The sequence below is a fragment of the Clupea harengus genome, chromosome 1 (assembly GCF_900700415.2).
Source record: "Clupea harengus chromosome 1, Ch_v2.0.2, whole genome shotgun sequence".
NCBI lineage: Eukaryota > Metazoa > Chordata > Actinopteri > Clupeiformes > Clupeidae > Clupea > Clupea harengus.
Genome location: NC_045152.1, coordinates 18,208,577 through 18,225,334, shown reverse-complemented (window position 1 = coordinate 18,225,334; position 16,758 = coordinate 18,208,577). Strand labels below are relative to the sequence as shown.

The following is a 16,758-nucleotide window of genomic DNA, read 5'->3' as shown; positions in this document are numbered from 1 at the left end:
TACTCCTTTGGGGGGATTTATTTTGAATGTATTAAGAGAGCATGAATAATTGCTCATACAATGCACAGTAGTACAGAGAATACAGAGAAACATCATCTGTTGATTGCTGTAGGATTTAGACATACTCATTTTTTATAGCAAAAAACTAAATATTGCATTTATAATTGTGATGATTCTTGGGTACCAACCTACCCAAACACAAACATAGCCTAAGGCCTTAGGTCACAATTATTACATTATATTTAAGCTGACCGCAATCATTTTGCATAATTGTTTGAATTGTTTCCATTCTTCTGTATAAAACAGCTGGATGAAACGAACAGAAATGTCATATTTCCATCACTATTTCCAAGTGGTGTTCCACCTTCTGAGGTTTGACCGGTGCTCTTTTAAAGACGCCATCTTCCTGCACCCGCGTCTTCACTGTCAGCGGTTTCACTCGAGGTGCTTAACTTCTAATGTTCGACCAACTGCATTTCGATGGGAACCTTTTAACATTAACATCATGGTTTTAGTTGTAAAGCCACCATCCACAGCATTTCTTTGTGTATATCATTAATAGGCTTTGTTTATTTAAGCTGTTATTTATGTCATGTCTGCACTGTGCCAAACAGGCAAACAGACATGTCATCTCTATTGATAAGTTCAAAGATTATTAATGGCTCTTCTTAATAAAATGTATGTGTATTATTAAGCTCTGTTTAGGATTATACTATCATAGTGGCATAAAATGAACAGTAATCGTCAACTAAAATGTCTTGTGACAGCTCTAATTACCCTTGCCAGTATCTCACCACTACGTCCTAAACCATCCATGTCTAAATGATCACACACACCATTCGTGAGTATGTCCACAACCTCTATTCATCTATTAGTCACGGTCATAACACCAGATGCTACACCAGAAGACTTGCCACCTGACGTTTGGACTCATGACTTGACTGCATTTGGTCACATGACTCAGATAACATCTCATGACTGAGCAGCAGAGGGTTACCACATACCTTACATGGGAACAGAGAGCAGCCGTTTTGAAATGCTTTAAAAACTTGGCCAAACCCACCACCTCCGCCTCTGCGGCCTGTGTTCTCATTTAATAAGCACCACATCTACAGCAAGGACCTCATCATCTAAAGTAACCTTCTTGTCTGGCACTTTCACCAGAGCCAGTAAGGGCACAGAGAACAACCTCAGCCTGACTGTGGGCCACACTAGGGATGGGATGCATGGGATCTAGTCTTGACATGCGTCTCCAGTTAACAAAGCAACACCGGAGCCTCACTTGACACCACACTGCCACTTGATCTTTGGAAACGAAGCTTGGTTTACCACGCACGGGCCCCATCCCATTGTAGGGATCGTGTTAACTGCAACATACTGTGTAGCCTATGGGTTAAGACTACTGAAATAATGTTAAGTTGTTTTCTGGATGATTTGTCAATTTTATTTTTTGGAACTTTTCGCACTGAAAACAGTAATACATTACATATATTTACCACCTTTCTGACGAAACCTATCCTTAAGAGGTGAATAAAAATGAAGCAAAACGTACACAGCGTCAAAACCAGTGTGTTATAGCATCGGAATGACCGCACTCGCAGTAGGCCTATGAAATGTATTGACCACCTGATGGAGGAGGGTGTCAAAAGCTTCAAAGCTCCAAATCACTTTTGCTATGAAAGCGTCGCCGTTTCAAAAGCTTCGCTCGGCACAGCCATTGGGCACACAGCACCAAAGCCCCAGGAGGGCTGAGAGGAGGCAGGGGTACCTGGGTGGTGCTCCGCCAGGCCTGGCAGGGGCTCTGCTGGGTGCACGCACACATTGTTCTTGGAGAAGATGATCTCTCCATCCAGGGCTCCACGCGACCCTGTCGAGTTGAAGGTCAAGAGGTCAGAGGCTTTAGTGGAGGCACGCCGTAGGAGTCGACCGAATGACATGTCCTCCAGCACGGGGACGCTCCTCCCATCGTCTGAGGAAGAAGAAGAAGAAGAAGAAGAAGGAGAGATGAATGACATGTCCTCCAGCACGGGACGCTCCTCCCATCGTCTGAGGAAGAAGGGGGGGGAAGAGGGATGTACAGAGAGGGGACAAAGTGAGCCACAGAGGGAGACAAATATTTTTTAAGATTATAGACTGACAAATTTAGCATAAGCTGATCTACACAGAATTGCTATACACGCCTAGAATGCTGACCAGGACATGGTGTCATTTAGAGTACCGGCGGTGAGCGACATGGATCTTTTCATGGAGCTTTCCTTACGTTGTACTCAGAAAACACATAACCTGTGGCTTTTAGAGCTGTGAAACACATGATATACCACATAATGGATGCTGTATTTGGACAAGCAGCACACAAGGATACAGATGTAGAGGGAGAGACAGGCCAGCCTCGCGCTGCTGCTCCCACCATCAGCCTGAGCCAGCACACACAGCAAGGGCTCCACATTACAACACTCCACCTCTTGGTGCGTGCCAGTCTGCTGATGCCATGCAGTAAAAGAAAACACGAAGCACCCTCCAGTGCATGCCCTCCAGTGCATGCCCACCTCCATGGCCCGGCATGCTTAATGCATGAGCATGCTCAATGCTTCATGCAACCGGAGTGAAAAAAAAGCCTTAATCAATTAATAATTAACTCAACCCATACGGATGACTCTCTCTGAATAACCACTGTGGGCTTCACTTCAAATGCACTGCAGAGAGGATTTAAATAAAAAAAATTGTTAATGTGGTTTCTCTGGAGTCAGCTCGGTCCGCGTGTCATTTTGAGTGTCCATTTCTCACTGCTTGTGTCAGCATCTGGAGCCACGCTGCGCATGCAGACGTTCACTCTTATCTTGCTTGTCTACGCACTACGTCTATTTGTGAGTCAGTCCAGGTGCAGTCCCTCCTTGCGCAAACAGTGACAGCGCATGCACACACACACACACACACACACACACACCGGGTCCATCCAGGAACCGGAGCCTAATCTGTGAGCTGGTGAACAGCTGCACCCCATACCAGACACAGACACAGACACACAGGATACACACATTAGACAAATAGTCTTAAAAGCTTCAGGTTTTACTCCTGGGCAAAGTAACACGCTGATTAGGTTTCCCGGCAACATCAGGACTGTGGTCTAGGCTAGAGGGTGATAAGAGCGTCTACATGTCCAGCTATCCTCATCTCTAATTTACATGACAATATTGGTGACCTGAGCACTTGACATAGAAGTGAATGGAAAACACACCCTACCCACTCTTATCTTGCCAACTGCCAGTTGTGAGTAGCTTACTAGCGGCTGACCAAGGACTGATGGGAATACCCAGCGCTCCCAAGACGAATACTCCTCCACACCAGCAACAATGGAATGCAGTCTACTTCCCTTTCCCCTGATAACCTCCTTGCATCATTGCAATGCCCCGACATTTCCTTCTGACACACTTACAACAGGAAGCCCGGGCCCTTTCTTCTGTTGAGAAAACATTGAGTGTTGGCGGATGGGGAAGAAGCAGTCAAATAGCAGGAGAGCTAGGGAGTAGCAAGTCAAACAGACAGCGTTAAGAACCAGCCCCTGAGGGAATATCAGGTGTACGGTATCCTTTCTGAATGCGTAACGTCGGGCGCTGTTGACGGATGGCTCGTGGCGGAATGCAAGGAGAGCTGAGGAGCAACATATTGCAAATGAGCAGTAAAAGAAGCTAGTCAGGTTAAGCAGCTAGCAACGGTCCCGTAGGTACTGTGGGAAAGTGATGAGAATGCTGGCAGCAACACGGATTTCTGCATGAAAAGAAAGAACAGGAAGCAACTGATTGTATAAAGTAACTAATATCCTGCATGCAAGTGGGTCAATGTGGGATGGACTGATTCTGCCTCAACGTCGGCATGTGACAACAGTCCCTGTCCAAGCGATAGATAGCCCTCTTCCCTCTTTGAGCTGTCTGTCAACACTTTGAGGTTGTAGAGCATGTGTCCCTATCAAGAACACACAGCAAAACACTCACCGCTGACCTCAACGGCTAGGCGGTGGGACTCTCTATTAGGAATGTGACACGTGGGATATGAAGGAATCTTGGCACTGTTTGCTGAAAATCCCTTGAATCAAAATATCCGTACTTATAAAAGCGTATATATTTATAGAATGTATATAGAAAATCGCATATGTACACACGTGGGCGATTTCCTCAAGTGACCACGAACATATCACTTATCAGGAAACCGGAGGCTGACCAGGTAGAGGTGACATATCACCATACAAACGTCCACTCCATCTGTGATACCATCAGGAGCAGGCTAGCAATATCTCGCTTCTTTAAAACGTCTGCTACATGCTAACCATGCACTGACAATACAACTTTGGCCACTGACTATAAGGTAGGGTTTCACCGTCACCGTCTTTCAATCCGACCATGGCAGCAAACGGCTAATATAAAATATTTATAAGCAAAGAGCCGTTCCACCATGACTGCATATCTATTACCAGCCATCCTAATTCCAAACGTTTGTTGAACTACCACGCTGAAGTATTGATATTCCATCGTGAGATTCTATATGAATTGCTACATTGTAATCGTAAAAGTTGCCCCATGCAGGAGGACACAGCAGTGCAACCGGGCAGGACAAGTCATTAATGAAGGATACATAAAACAGAAGGTACGTATGCCTCACCCTCAGCTCCGCCGAGGATTACAGTTCGAGCCGCGCTTCCATTCAGCTGGCAGTGGTCTTAGGTCAGGACGCCGACACACGAATAGTTCCGCTTCTTTTTATTTACCGGGAGCTATGTTTATCCGCGCTACTCTACATGGCACGTTGTTGCTGATGGCTTATAACCCAACCCCCCGAATTCCGTTGCTTCCGGGGATGAAAACCCTCTTCCTTTGCAGCTCCTTCATTTAACTGAATAAAATATGAAATGCAAACGGTGAGCTACCTTTGAATGAAAAGGCGCAGGGCAATGTCAGTGTCCAGCGTTCATTCAATGTTACAATGAAGGAGGAGATGAAAAGATGTTCTTATTGACATCCTGTGACGTTTTAGAGGTCAAACGAGAAAGCCCTCGTTTGGTTGGCTGGTCTTCCAACACAGCTGGCCTTTGCTGAATCGTCATTGAGCATCATCAAGACCGTTATAAGAACATCATCATGACGAAGTAAAGACACTGGCACTGTACTGTATGAAATGAACGACTCCCACGCTCTTTTGGATTCAACATTGATGAATTAATTCAGGTGTATATTTATAAGGTGAAATGAAATACCACATCCCTTCAAGTAAATCTTCACATAAATGACAGGAAACATAATATAGGCTATAATAACTAAAACTAAACGCATTATAATACATTTAGTTTGGTTAATATTACGTAATTATTAATATTAAGTGACACCTTTCATTTTAACATATGCAACATACATCTTTGGTCCCTATTTTACTGCACTAATTGAAGCATATTTGCCTTACTTTTCCCTCTAATTTTCATCTTAATGCAGTGAGTGCATTGAGGACAATTGTAACATGTGTGGGACTATTGTAATATGCCAATTTGAAAGGGTAAAGTAAGATTTACGGCAACAGCCATGAATTATTCAAATCACCATCAAGCAATTTTTTCCCCTGTTATTTGCTGTCTTACAGCCTTATTGAAATGCCAAAGAGATTGTCGCTTTCAAACCAAGGGTGTCACATTGTCGCAGAAGAGCCAAGCCCATTTCACTCGCTAGCTATGCGCGCTTGCTGGTTGCAACCGATTGTAATGCGTGTTGCAATTGTCGACCAACCGACCTCTGCTCATATTTGATCAGGGTATTGGAATATAACACATTGTATACAGCTAATTAATATACAACCACCTGTTGCTTGTGCTTCTGTCAAAACGCACCAATTGTGCAGTCAAAATCTTGTCAATTCAAAGTCAAGTCAAAACTTAAAAAGTTATACATGTGTCCCTCAAAACGACTTCTGTCTATAACTTGACAGTGAATGAGACATAAGCTGACATTTTGAAAACGAAGCATGCTGATGCCATCACACATGTTGTCTATGAGTGTCATGTCTTTACGACATGAGCTGAGCAAGTTACAACTGTCCCTCAGCACACTGTACCTACATTAGGTTTCTCAAATGCATATACATAGGCATACACATTACATGGATATTTAAAATAAATTGGACTTTCATGCTTTTATGCAACAGACAAAACACACACTATTAAAATGATGAGAAAAAGATGTGGGTATGTAAAAAGTCTAGCCTTTTATTTTGATGAGAGGTTGGGAAAAAATGAAAATATCCCCTTTGTTCTGACCATCTTATTTAAGGCAAAACCAGAAAACTAATTTATTTCAAACAGTTTGCAAACTAGATGCTACAGAACATTTTAGGTGCATATTTTTGCTGCGTGGTGCAGGTGTGAACTAATACCTCCTCTGCTGTGTCAGAGGGAAGCTATTTTTGCCATATTTTACAGTTCTTTGGTATGCTGAGGCTCAGACAGCTTCGAATGGGGAAACTAGCATTTTTGAGGGCCATTTTCCACAGAGGACAGAGCTCCACCTGCCAGGACTGATCAGTGAGGAAGTCCATAGTTTATGAGAGGTCAAAGACGGTGTCATTAAGATCTTGATCAGCATTTCCTCTAATGGAGCAGACATGTTGACCAGGCAGCAGGGCAGGAGGCAGGAGGCAGGACACTAGTAAAGCAGCCACACCTGAATACCAGGCCTGCTGTATGTTTAGAGCTAAACATGAGTTGCGCTTCAAGTATAAAATAGCCCTGCAAACTGAATAAAATCATCACGCTGCTTCACACATTCCAATCTAAAAGTCCCTGATCACAGAGTTCATACGACAAAAGGGTCCATTCTGCTACAGCATCCACTGCAGGGTAAACTCCTCAGTCATGGGCAGGGATAAGGACGCCACTGTCAGACTCTGTGGGAAAAAGTAGAGAATGGATGAGGGAGCAATCGATTGCCCACAGTGACATGAGTTTCAAAACCATCACCTATACGGCATACAAATTCGGTCCTACCCACAACAAAAACACAGCAGGCCAGGACAACAGCAACATATTTTCTTCAATTCTTTCCATGGTGATATTATTAATAATTCAAACGTATCGATCACCTAGTCCTGTTTTTGTAAGCAAGTGACACACATCATGGCATTGAAGAGCACAGTTATGAAACTAGTTGAATGTACAGACAAATGTGAATGGGTGGCCATGACAGTTATCCTCATTTGCTGCTCAGCAACAAGTTCTGAATGAGGCAACACAGGATAAACAGTCTGAATGTCCTTCTTCTGAAACTCATGCATGGCTTACCATGGTGTCAGATCGGTATGTGAAATCAGTCACAGTTTCCCCGTTGGCCATCACGGCTTTGGGGGGAGAGGGCACTCCGAACACCCTCACTTGACCCAGGACAAGGCCATCCAGGGCCCCACTCACCCTGACAGGATCACTCACCAACTGAGACTGCGTAACACGTACGAAACACAGAGTGTGCATAAACAATTACCCAACCACAGCATGCAACACAAACGTATTCCATGACAGAGCACGCATGACCAGGGGACAAGACCAACTTGTCTTGACGTGACCTTGCTGCTAAAACTGTTCCATGGAAAATGAGGACATTCATATGCATTATTTTAAGTGCGACTCACATTATTCTTTGCTTGCTTTCCGAATGATTAACCTTCTGCTTATGTCCTTTATTTGCAGGGACTTCAGAAGCAATCACAGGTAGTAGAATAAAGCTATTTGATCTAAAGCCATTTTTTTTTAGAAACCACCTGTTTGCTTCCAGGTGTATACTATAAATATTTGCCTTTGAGACTTTGAGGCTCTGGGTGATGTACGTAGCTGCTGTGTGGAGCTAGGGCACTTTAAAGTGTGGCCATGTCCCACCTGTCTTGCCATGAAGAGGATGTGGGAGTAGTCTCCCCTCTCGTACGTGTCCAAGCTGTCGCCATCATCCCAGTACAGCTCACCCCGGGCCCAGCCCTCAGCAGATAGCGCCACCGTCAGGTTGAAAGGGTTCCTACGTGCCACAGTGGTGGTCAGGGCCGGCACCTTTCGAATACAAACATAACAGAGACCTCAGTCAAGCCATTAAATGTGATAAAGCATTTGTATGAAACTATTTATTTATTAGTCTTCATACTTCAATTCTGACACACTGATGTCCAACCTTACAACTGACCCATAACAACCTTATTAGCAAACAGTTTAGAGTAGGATTAGTAGGATATTTGTGGGTTTAAAGTTTTTAAAGTTGTGAGTTTTCACAGCTTCAAATACTAGCAAAGAGCAGCAAGCCCAGAGCTGAGCGTGTTGGTTGCTAATAGAAGATCTACCTGCTGAGGGATGATGTGAGCGTGTTGGATGCTAACAGAAGATCTACCTGCTGAGGGATGATGTAGCCCCCTCTCACGTGGAGGTTTATGGCATCCAGGGGTGCTGAGAGGAGAAAGTACTGGCCCTTACTGCGATAGGGCTGACCCTGGAAATGTGGAGGAAGCAGCAGGCTTCACAACCACAGCCATGGAATAAACATGTGCCTTCATACAGATGATATACATACAGTAGGTACACTGGTGAATGCTGGTGACAGGCATTGATGTTCATGGACAAAAAACAAAACTAATGCCATTATCTGCTCACAGCTACACATCAACTGAAGATTTACTATGAGAAAAAGAGCAACAACTACAATGACTAAAATTCAAAAAGTCAAAGTAGGATTTTTACATCATGAAAGCTGTACCACATCCCAGGGGGGAGGTAGGCAGACAGCTCCACGGTCCCCTGCTCTAGAACAGGACTGATGAGAAGAGAACTCCCCCACAGGAACTGGCGGTCAATGGTACGGCTGTTGCTATCTGTGGGAAACCTGACAAACACACTGAGGATTGAGGGATTCATTTTGCTGAAGCCTTCCCTGCATATTTGGGAGCTTTGATAAACAAGTATACAAGGATGCTCCCTCAGTGCTCTACAGCAGGCTATGCTTTATGTGCCAGTAATAACACATCATTTAACACAAGGATTAGCATGCTAAGCCTCAGCAACGCTCCATTCAAGAGGTCATAATCTACCTGTCTGTCAATCTATCTCCCCTCTTCCCTTCCAGTGTCTCATTCTCAAACAACTTTGTCTATCAAGTTCTCTCTTCATCTCTACTCGTTAACACTTTCACTTTGCAGAATCTCCTCCTTCCATTTCTTGTTTCTCTTTTACCTCCGTGAGCGAAACTTGGCCTCTTGTTCCCTACTTCTCACATCTCAATTAATGTCTCAAGGTTGGAGAACAGAAGGCTACAGGGAAACGTTTGCAGGACATTACTTTAATAGAGAGCAATGGGAACCTAACTTGAATGTGTGTGTTCATTATTGTTCATGATTCAGGTTAATCAAGTCTGTGCACTTGTATGTGAGTGAGTGTGTGAGTGTGTGGGTGGGTGCAACTGTACTGATGAGTGTGGAAGCTTACTCGAGAAACAAGGCTCGGGCGACGGTGTCAGCTGAGCTGTGTGCCCGGAGGAAGAGTGTGTAGAGCAGCGGCAGCAGGGAGTATCTGAGCAACAGCGCGCTCCGCATGGCTGCCTGGGCCTCCTGACTGAACACGAACGGCTCCTGAGGCTGACACACACACACACACACACACACACACACACACACACACACACACACACACACACACACAGACACACAGACACACAGACACACAAACACACCCACACACAAACAGTGGGTTAATGTTCCAGATAGAATTTCTCTTATACATAATTCATTAGAAAGAGCCAAAGCACACAGGTGATCAGTTCCTATGACATTCATCCAACAACAAAACAAGCACCTCCTACACATTTTAATATGACAGAGAGCATGTTGATTTCACAGGATAATAGAACTGTCTCTCAAAGAGCATGAGGAGTGGCCGGGGTGAGCTGAACTCATTCTGGATGGGGTCAACAGGGACAGGGGAAGTGGAGTGGAGCACACAGAAATGATACAAAGGGATGCAATCAGATGAAGACTGCACGTTGTGGTTGAGAGCACTAACCGTCTCAGGAGCTCAGACTGTTCTGAATGGGGTTCACAGGACGTAACAGCAGAAAGGTGTTGGAACATTGGATCTGGTGACAGAGAAGGGCTGGTGATGACCCTCACCCAAGCCTCATCTGAAATCAGGCAGGTGTGCGTTTCATGCTGTCTGCTCCACAGGTGAGAGGAACTAAAGGTGTGCTGTTTCATGCTGTCTGCTCCACAGGTGAGAGGAACTAAAGGTGTGCTGTTTCATGCTGTCTGCTCCACAGGTGAGAGGAACTAAAGAACCAAAACTGAGGCTCCTGCTCAGAGAGGAAGTGGGGTTGCATGAAGCAGGAACCATACAGTGACTTCAGTTGACTTTATTCTAACGGTAGATCACGGTATCCTGCCGTTAAGAAGACCCCTCATTATGCCACCTTCATTGGTTTACACTGAACCAAACAGAGGCAGCAGAACTACTAACCCTATCAGATAGAATGGTTCACACTGAACCAAACAGAGGCAGCAGAACTACTGACCCCTTCAGATAGAATGGTTCACACTGAACCAAACAGAGGCAGCAGAACTACTGACCCCTTCAGATAGAATGCCGGCATTCTGGAACCAGAGGCGGGATGTTTAACACAGCGTCTATAGTGCCGCATCAATTTGATGTCATTATCAATATGGCAGCGAACCTCTCATCTGTCAAGGAAACCTCACTCTCTGAATCTCTGTCTAACAACTCTCTAACCCAGGTGTCTCCACAATGCAATAATAAATAAATAGTCTGAATTTAATGTCAGAAACCAAACATATTCCTCACAATTTCAATAAAACATCTTGATGTGTTGTGAGAAAATATGTACATTTGCCTGATCCTTATTGTGTATCATTTTACACAGCTTTAGTTTTTGGGAAGCTGCAACTATGAGAATCAATCATACAGGATCACAGAGGGTTTAGTTATCAGTACTGCAGGCCAAGGGTAGTCTCTTACCACATTAGGCCTGTCGTTATGGTTCCTCATGAAGGGATAGAAGGGTAGTCTCTTACCACATTAGGCCTGTCGTTATGGTTCCTCATGAAGGGATAGAAGGCCCCTAGCTGGGTCCAGCGCACACACAGCTCCTCATTGGTGTTCCCTCCGAAGCCACACACATCAGCTCCCACCAGTGGCACCCCAAAAAGGCCAAAGAGCAGCACAGCTGGGGCCAAGACAAGGTCAGAGTCTAAAGGCTTATTGTTTTACTATGAGCTCACTAAACTGTTATAACTGCTACTAGTGCTAGTAAAGTAAAACATGCTAATGTCCTTAGGCATAGTAGGCTGTACTGAAGGGCATAACCTCCACAGTGGGAGAAACGCAATGTGTCTCCAGATAGAGTAAAGATTAGGAATGCTATGTGTCTCACCAGGGACAGAGAAGCGCAGTTGTTCCCAGTCACTCCTGACATCACCCGTCCAGTGTCCGGAGAAGCGTCCCAACCCAGGGAAGGACGAGCGGGAGAGCACAAAAGGTCGTGACCCCCTGACCTTCAGGAGGGCACTGGTAAGGGCGGGGTGAAACATTCAGACAGATGATATCAGACGTCCATACAGTAAGTACATATGTTCTGGTGATGAAAGATCCTTTAAGATATATGTAACTAGTCTGCCAGACCTGTAGGTGGCGATGGCCTCAGTGAGTCCGTACAAGTTGTGCAGGTTATAATGGGTGGACAGATTCTGCTGGCCAGACATGCACAGGGTACCGAAATTCAGTTGACCGCCAATTACATCTGCAGTAACAACAGTACAGGCAGTTTAGCATTAGAGAAATGTTTAGCGGAGCAGGAGGGAGGGGGATTACTCGCCTGGAACGTAGGGTGGCTTTTCTAGATCGGTGTCTGGACATCCGTCCACAGAGCCATGGACAAAACTTGCTGGTTCATTCATGTCCTTGGAAATAAAGAGGTGAGACACTGTGACTGAACTTAATTATCATTGTTATGTACTTACATCACATCTACTGCTCGAATGACAGTAGACATTATAGGGCACTATGGTAATCATATTCATGCTGTCTTCTGTGACTCTGGACAGTTCTGGACATGAAGAGCTTATACTTTTGAAAAGATGTTGAAGTGACTGGTGGTTGCAGTAGAGTTACTAAAACAGAGGAACACAGACTGCACATGTGACTGGTGGTTGCAGTAGAGTCACTAAAACAGAGGGACACAGACTGCACATGTGACTGGTGGTTGCAGTAGAGTCGGTCACTTAACCACAGGGACACAGACTGCACATGTGAACTCACAATCCACAAGCCGTCCACAGGCACTTTGGCATGGAAGTCTCGGATGCACTCCTCCCACCAGCTCACTGTCTCAGGGTTGGTGAAGTCAGGGAAAGCCGTCGGACCAGGCCAGACCTTTATACACACACACACACACACACACACACACACACACACACACACACACACACACACACACACACACACACACACACACACACAAATAAACAAACAAACACACAAACACAAACACAAACAAACAAGCACACACAAACAAACACACACAAACTTCAAATATATGTAGTGTGTTAATCCTGGATGTAGACATAAAAGACATGAGTGAATCTAGGCAACACGTATGGATAACCCAGCAGAGGTGTGACTGTTGTGTTTGGATGAGGTGTGGGGTATTACAACTCTTGCCTTCCCGATGAGTGTGTGTCCTGTGGAGTTCTTGATGAAGACCTCCCTCCGTAGCCCTTCGTCATATGGCCAGTAAGATCCTGGCTGGCTTGAGCTGCTAATCCCTGGGTCCTATGGAGTAAGACACATTTAAACTCTGTCTTACAAAAACTTCTTTAAACCGGATTCTTAGTGTGTGTGTCCTGACATAACTTCTTTCAAATAAGCTGTGGCATTAGATTAATTTCATATTTAGCTATCCTGTCCACAGAACATTAATATCTTTATGGTCTTTGAGTGTCAGTAATTTAGTGGATTGAGATGGGTCTCGTGCCTTATCCTAAGCCATTTCTAAGCAATAAATTAGTGCCATCCTGTGTTCTGAGTGTGTACTGCAACATTGCACCATCTGAAGGATGGATAAGTCCCATGTCTTTAACTGTCATTAAAAAAAACAAAAAACAATGCAACAGCAGACTTGGCTCATTACTTGCCAAGATGAGGATATATCTCAGGCCTTCTTGATGGAACTCCTCCACCATCTCAGGCAGGTCTCCAAAGTGCACTGGGTCAAAGGTGAAGACTCGCCTCTTGTCAGCGTAATCCAGGTCATTCCACTGCACATCCTGTACAGAAGTGAACACAGAAGGTCATGGTCTGTTGGGGAACCACTTCTGTAAAAAATCTGCAAGCTGTGTAAAAACAACTTTATTTCTCTCTACCAGTGGAAACTTGGCTTCACGCATGCGCTTTGCTATAGATCGTGTCTCATTGGTAGAGCGGTAGCCCCAGCGGCACAGGTGAAATCCCAGTGCCCAGTAGGGGGGCATCATGGGATACCCTGTGGAGGAGGCAGGCCAGAGGCCAAAAGAAAAACAAGCGTGACACATAGAATTGGTTTCCTTCCTGAAAGTCTACTACTGACTTCAAGCTCCAAAAGGGCTCCAAAAGGGCTCTAAAAGGCTCTCCCATAATTACACTTCAAAACAAGGAGGTGCTCTTTGGCTTTGGCATCAATTATGTTTATGACGGTCTACTCAACCATGTGATTTATTGTGACATTCTGGGCGTGAGACCAGCCCACCATCACTTACCTATAACCTCTTGGTATTGGCGGACCACGCTCTGTGGGTCTGGCCCAAGAAATATGTAGAAGTCCAGAATTCCTCCAACTGACACCCATGTGAGTGCAGGCATAGGCTGCAGCAGAACCTCTGTACTCACACAGAACAAGACATACGTCTACTCCAGATACGAGACCAACAGGCTGAACAGAACATACAGTGCTGATTAATGTAAAATGTCAGTGATACTATTTTAGTAAGTACCAGCTTAGTATTTCAATTAGACTGAGACAACATGAGGCCTACCCATGGCATTGCTGTTGAGTAGAAAGACTCCATGGGCCAGACTATCGCCCTCCTGGACCAGATAAAAAGGGTGCGAGCCGTACAGATTGGCATCACTCTGATGGAGAAAATGGAGCATACAGGCCATGTCAAAGTACTTCCTGCACATTAAGAGTACCAAATATAAACACAATTATTCATCCCTCAGCAGCTCTATGTCATGACAGGCACTCGTTTGATCATTAAGGCCACATATACTGCATAAGATCTAAAGTATGTGGATTTAATGTACAGTATGTGCATGCACACAAGTCAAAGCCTTAAAACCTCCAACAACAGAATTGCTATCTTTATGTGACAACGAGAAGTACTGCAATCACGTGTAAAGAATATGGAAGGCAAGGGAGGGCAGGTGAATACAAGAGTATGGTGACGTGCCGCTGGACTCACATGAGGCGCCATGTCTCTGTTCCACAGGGTGACCGAGGTCCAGTTGAGGTCCAGAGTGAGGGGCGTGTAGTGCTCCCCCAGGCCAGAGATGAGGCGGGAGGGCAGAAAGGTGGACATCTGCAAGTACTGGTCAGCAAAGAGGAGTGGGGCAACCGTGGTGTTCAACCTGAGATGTCCCCCATCCCCAACACACACACAGATCCAGAGAGAGAGGTAGATGCTGAGCATGATATTTGGAGAAACAGCATATACTATCACTACATGCATTATATGATTCTAAGGTGATTTGCAGACTTCTACATTTAAGAAAACATTTACATTGAAAATGATATGACAACAGCCATTTAGAGTGTGTTTGTTTGGGAGGCATTAAACAATAGTGCAGACTTACAGAACTTGTGCATTGGACTTGCGACGCACTACAAACCCAAATGGGTCAGAGTGGAACTCTATGGAATACAAGGAGTTCTGAATGGCAGAGGGTGGTTCAAACGGTGGAGGGGACAAGGGAACTTCATACCGAGGAGAGGATGGGTCTTTTAGCTGTGAGAGAGAGAAGTGGACAAGAAATACTACAGAGAGACCTTTAAAAAGAAGTAATTTCAGAGAAATCAGACTGGGGGACCTTTGGAGTGTGTGTGGAACAGTGACTGTCTTTGTTGTTATTGTTTATTTTATTTTATGATGTTACAGTACAACTGTGTTAAATGGAGTTTCTCACTTCCCTATCCACTGACTCACAGTAAGATGCAAACGTCCGGCTGTTTCCTCGGCCACTTCCAGCCGAAGAGTAGCGATGTCTCGGGGAAGATAGGAGGGTTTGGAACGGGTAAGGTTTGCAGCCCTGCCCTTCGAGGTGGGGAAGAAGGAACCCATCTTGTAGCCGGGGTAAGAAGGAGGATAGAAACACCACGGAGGCCCACCAGAGAGGCCTGCAGGGAGAGGCACATAACAGCACCCTCTGGTCTCACACTCGGCCCGACTTAGAGCTCGGTCCCGAGCACAATCAAAACGTCTTTCTGGGGGGACACTGCATTCATCCCGGCAGTCCAAAAGACGTCGACTCGGAGACAGTCGACCTTCCCTAACTGCAATAGATTCTCCCTCGATGTTTGGATGAGTCCTCACATGCAAAGATCGGTAATCATACAAATAACTCCATGTTGTCAGCCCAATTATCATCAATAAAAAAAGAGATGGACAGAAACATTGTGTGAGACTAATGTGATGGTGCGTCATTAGCGAGAAAATCTTTACGGTTAGGATACCCAAGTTAACGTGACTTAATTGAGTTTGGATAGATGAACATACATGAATGGAGAAAGAATAGACGAAGTGAGTGAGCCTTCGTAGTGTCCTATCACAACAGTTATGCTACTGATCTATTCCGCGCCATAGTCCGCAGCATCCTTTATGTAGAATGAATTTCTGTCAATAACAACACGATTACCTACTCAGCAAGCTGCATGTCCAACTCGGTACAGCTCGAAGCATGCAATCGCAACTGCTGTTGGCAACAGAAGTTACACAGTTGACGGCATGTCAGGAGGGACAAAAACAACTAGCTCGGATTTCGATGAAGATAGGAGGGTGATTCTGTGTGAGTTCAGCAAATGCTTTCTGCTTAACCATCTCAGATTAGCGTGATTTAATATATATATATATATATATATATATATATATATATATATATATATATATGGCCAGTCACCATGTAACATATGTATAAAATAGATCGATACGTCCATCAATTTTAACTGTGCATGCAGACTTCAAGGAATAATTTGCCTGGTTAAAAGCTACAGCTTTGAAATGTGTAGGCCTAAGTTTTGGTTATAATGTTACTGAAATGTTATGGGGTAACACATTGTCTAGATAAGCTATATTCATTTTACAATAGCCTACAATAAATAGATAAAACAATAAATAACAATATACAATAACAATAAATATATACAAATTCAATAGAAACACACCTTCAGAAATGGCTGTGCTTAACCCTGTGCTCAAAAGGAATAACTACACTGTTCCTGTATGTCATGTGTTAGAATTAACCTATACGTACCACATAGGGTTGTGTAATTTGACTGCTGCACAAAGGGTGGTACAACTGAGAAGACGTTTATTGTGAAAAAAAGGTATTCCAAATGTAATGATCTCCAATCGCTACAAGAGGCCCTCAGAAAACCTTTAAATCTGAATCTGAAAATCTTGCTGGGGAGGGGGGGCCTAACTGAAAATGAAGACAGGGGCCCA

General features: G+C 44.6%; 2 protein-coding genes across 5 annotated transcripts in view; both read right to left on the bottom strand.

The window, feature by feature from the left end:
• tbc1d16 (TBC1 domain family, member 16) overlaps positions 1 to 4,985 on the bottom strand; it is a 30,571-nt gene extending 25,586 nt beyond the window's left edge. The window contains exons 1-2 of one of the 2 annotated variants that reach the window (XM_012818210.3): positions 4,654 to 4,985; positions 1,769 to 1,969 (exon numbers count right to left, since the gene is read on the bottom strand). In XM_012818210.3, coding sequence (XP_012673664.1) covers positions 1,769 to 1,937 — 169 coding nt within the window. In that variant the 5' untranslated portion in view covers positions 1,938 to 1,969; positions 4,654 to 4,985. Of the gene's footprint in view, positions 1 to 364; positions 489 to 1,768; positions 1,970 to 4,653 lie in introns of those variants that run through there. The other variant, XM_012818233.2, reaches the window with a different exon arrangement.
• A 1,236-nt stretch (positions 4,986 to 6,221) lies between these two features.
• gaa (alpha glucosidase) lies at positions 6,222 to 16,097 on the bottom strand. 3 transcript variants are annotated; one of them, XM_031569405.2, is made up of 19 exons: positions 15,244 to 16,097; positions 14,894 to 15,045; positions 14,503 to 14,668; positions 14,074 to 14,170; positions 13,798 to 13,917; positions 13,426 to 13,544; positions 13,198 to 13,329; positions 12,725 to 12,835; positions 12,323 to 12,436; positions 11,880 to 11,964; positions 11,687 to 11,804; positions 11,439 to 11,572; positions 11,080 to 11,231; positions 9,485 to 9,633; positions 8,744 to 8,885; positions 8,397 to 8,495; positions 7,901 to 8,065; positions 7,313 to 7,465; positions 6,222 to 6,918 (listed from the first exon to the last, which is right to left on the bottom strand). In XM_031569405.2, the coding sequence occupies exons 1-19, from the start codon at positions 15,739 to 15,741 to the stop codon at positions 6,853 to 6,855; spliced, it is 2,772 nt and encodes a 923-aa protein (XP_031425265.1). In that variant the 5' UTR covers positions 15,742 to 16,097; the 3' UTR covers positions 6,222 to 6,852. The 3 variants fall into 3 exon arrangements, 2 of the variants coding, with proteins under 2 accessions (XP_031425265.1, XP_031425272.1); XM_031569412.2 differs by having other exon boundaries at positions 9,485 to 9,627; XR_004163893.2 differs by lacking the exons at positions 6,222 to 6,918; positions 7,313 to 7,465 and having other exon boundaries at positions 7,949 to 8,065; positions 8,397 to 8,520.
• Between the last annotated feature and the right edge of the window lie 661 nt (positions 16,098 to 16,758).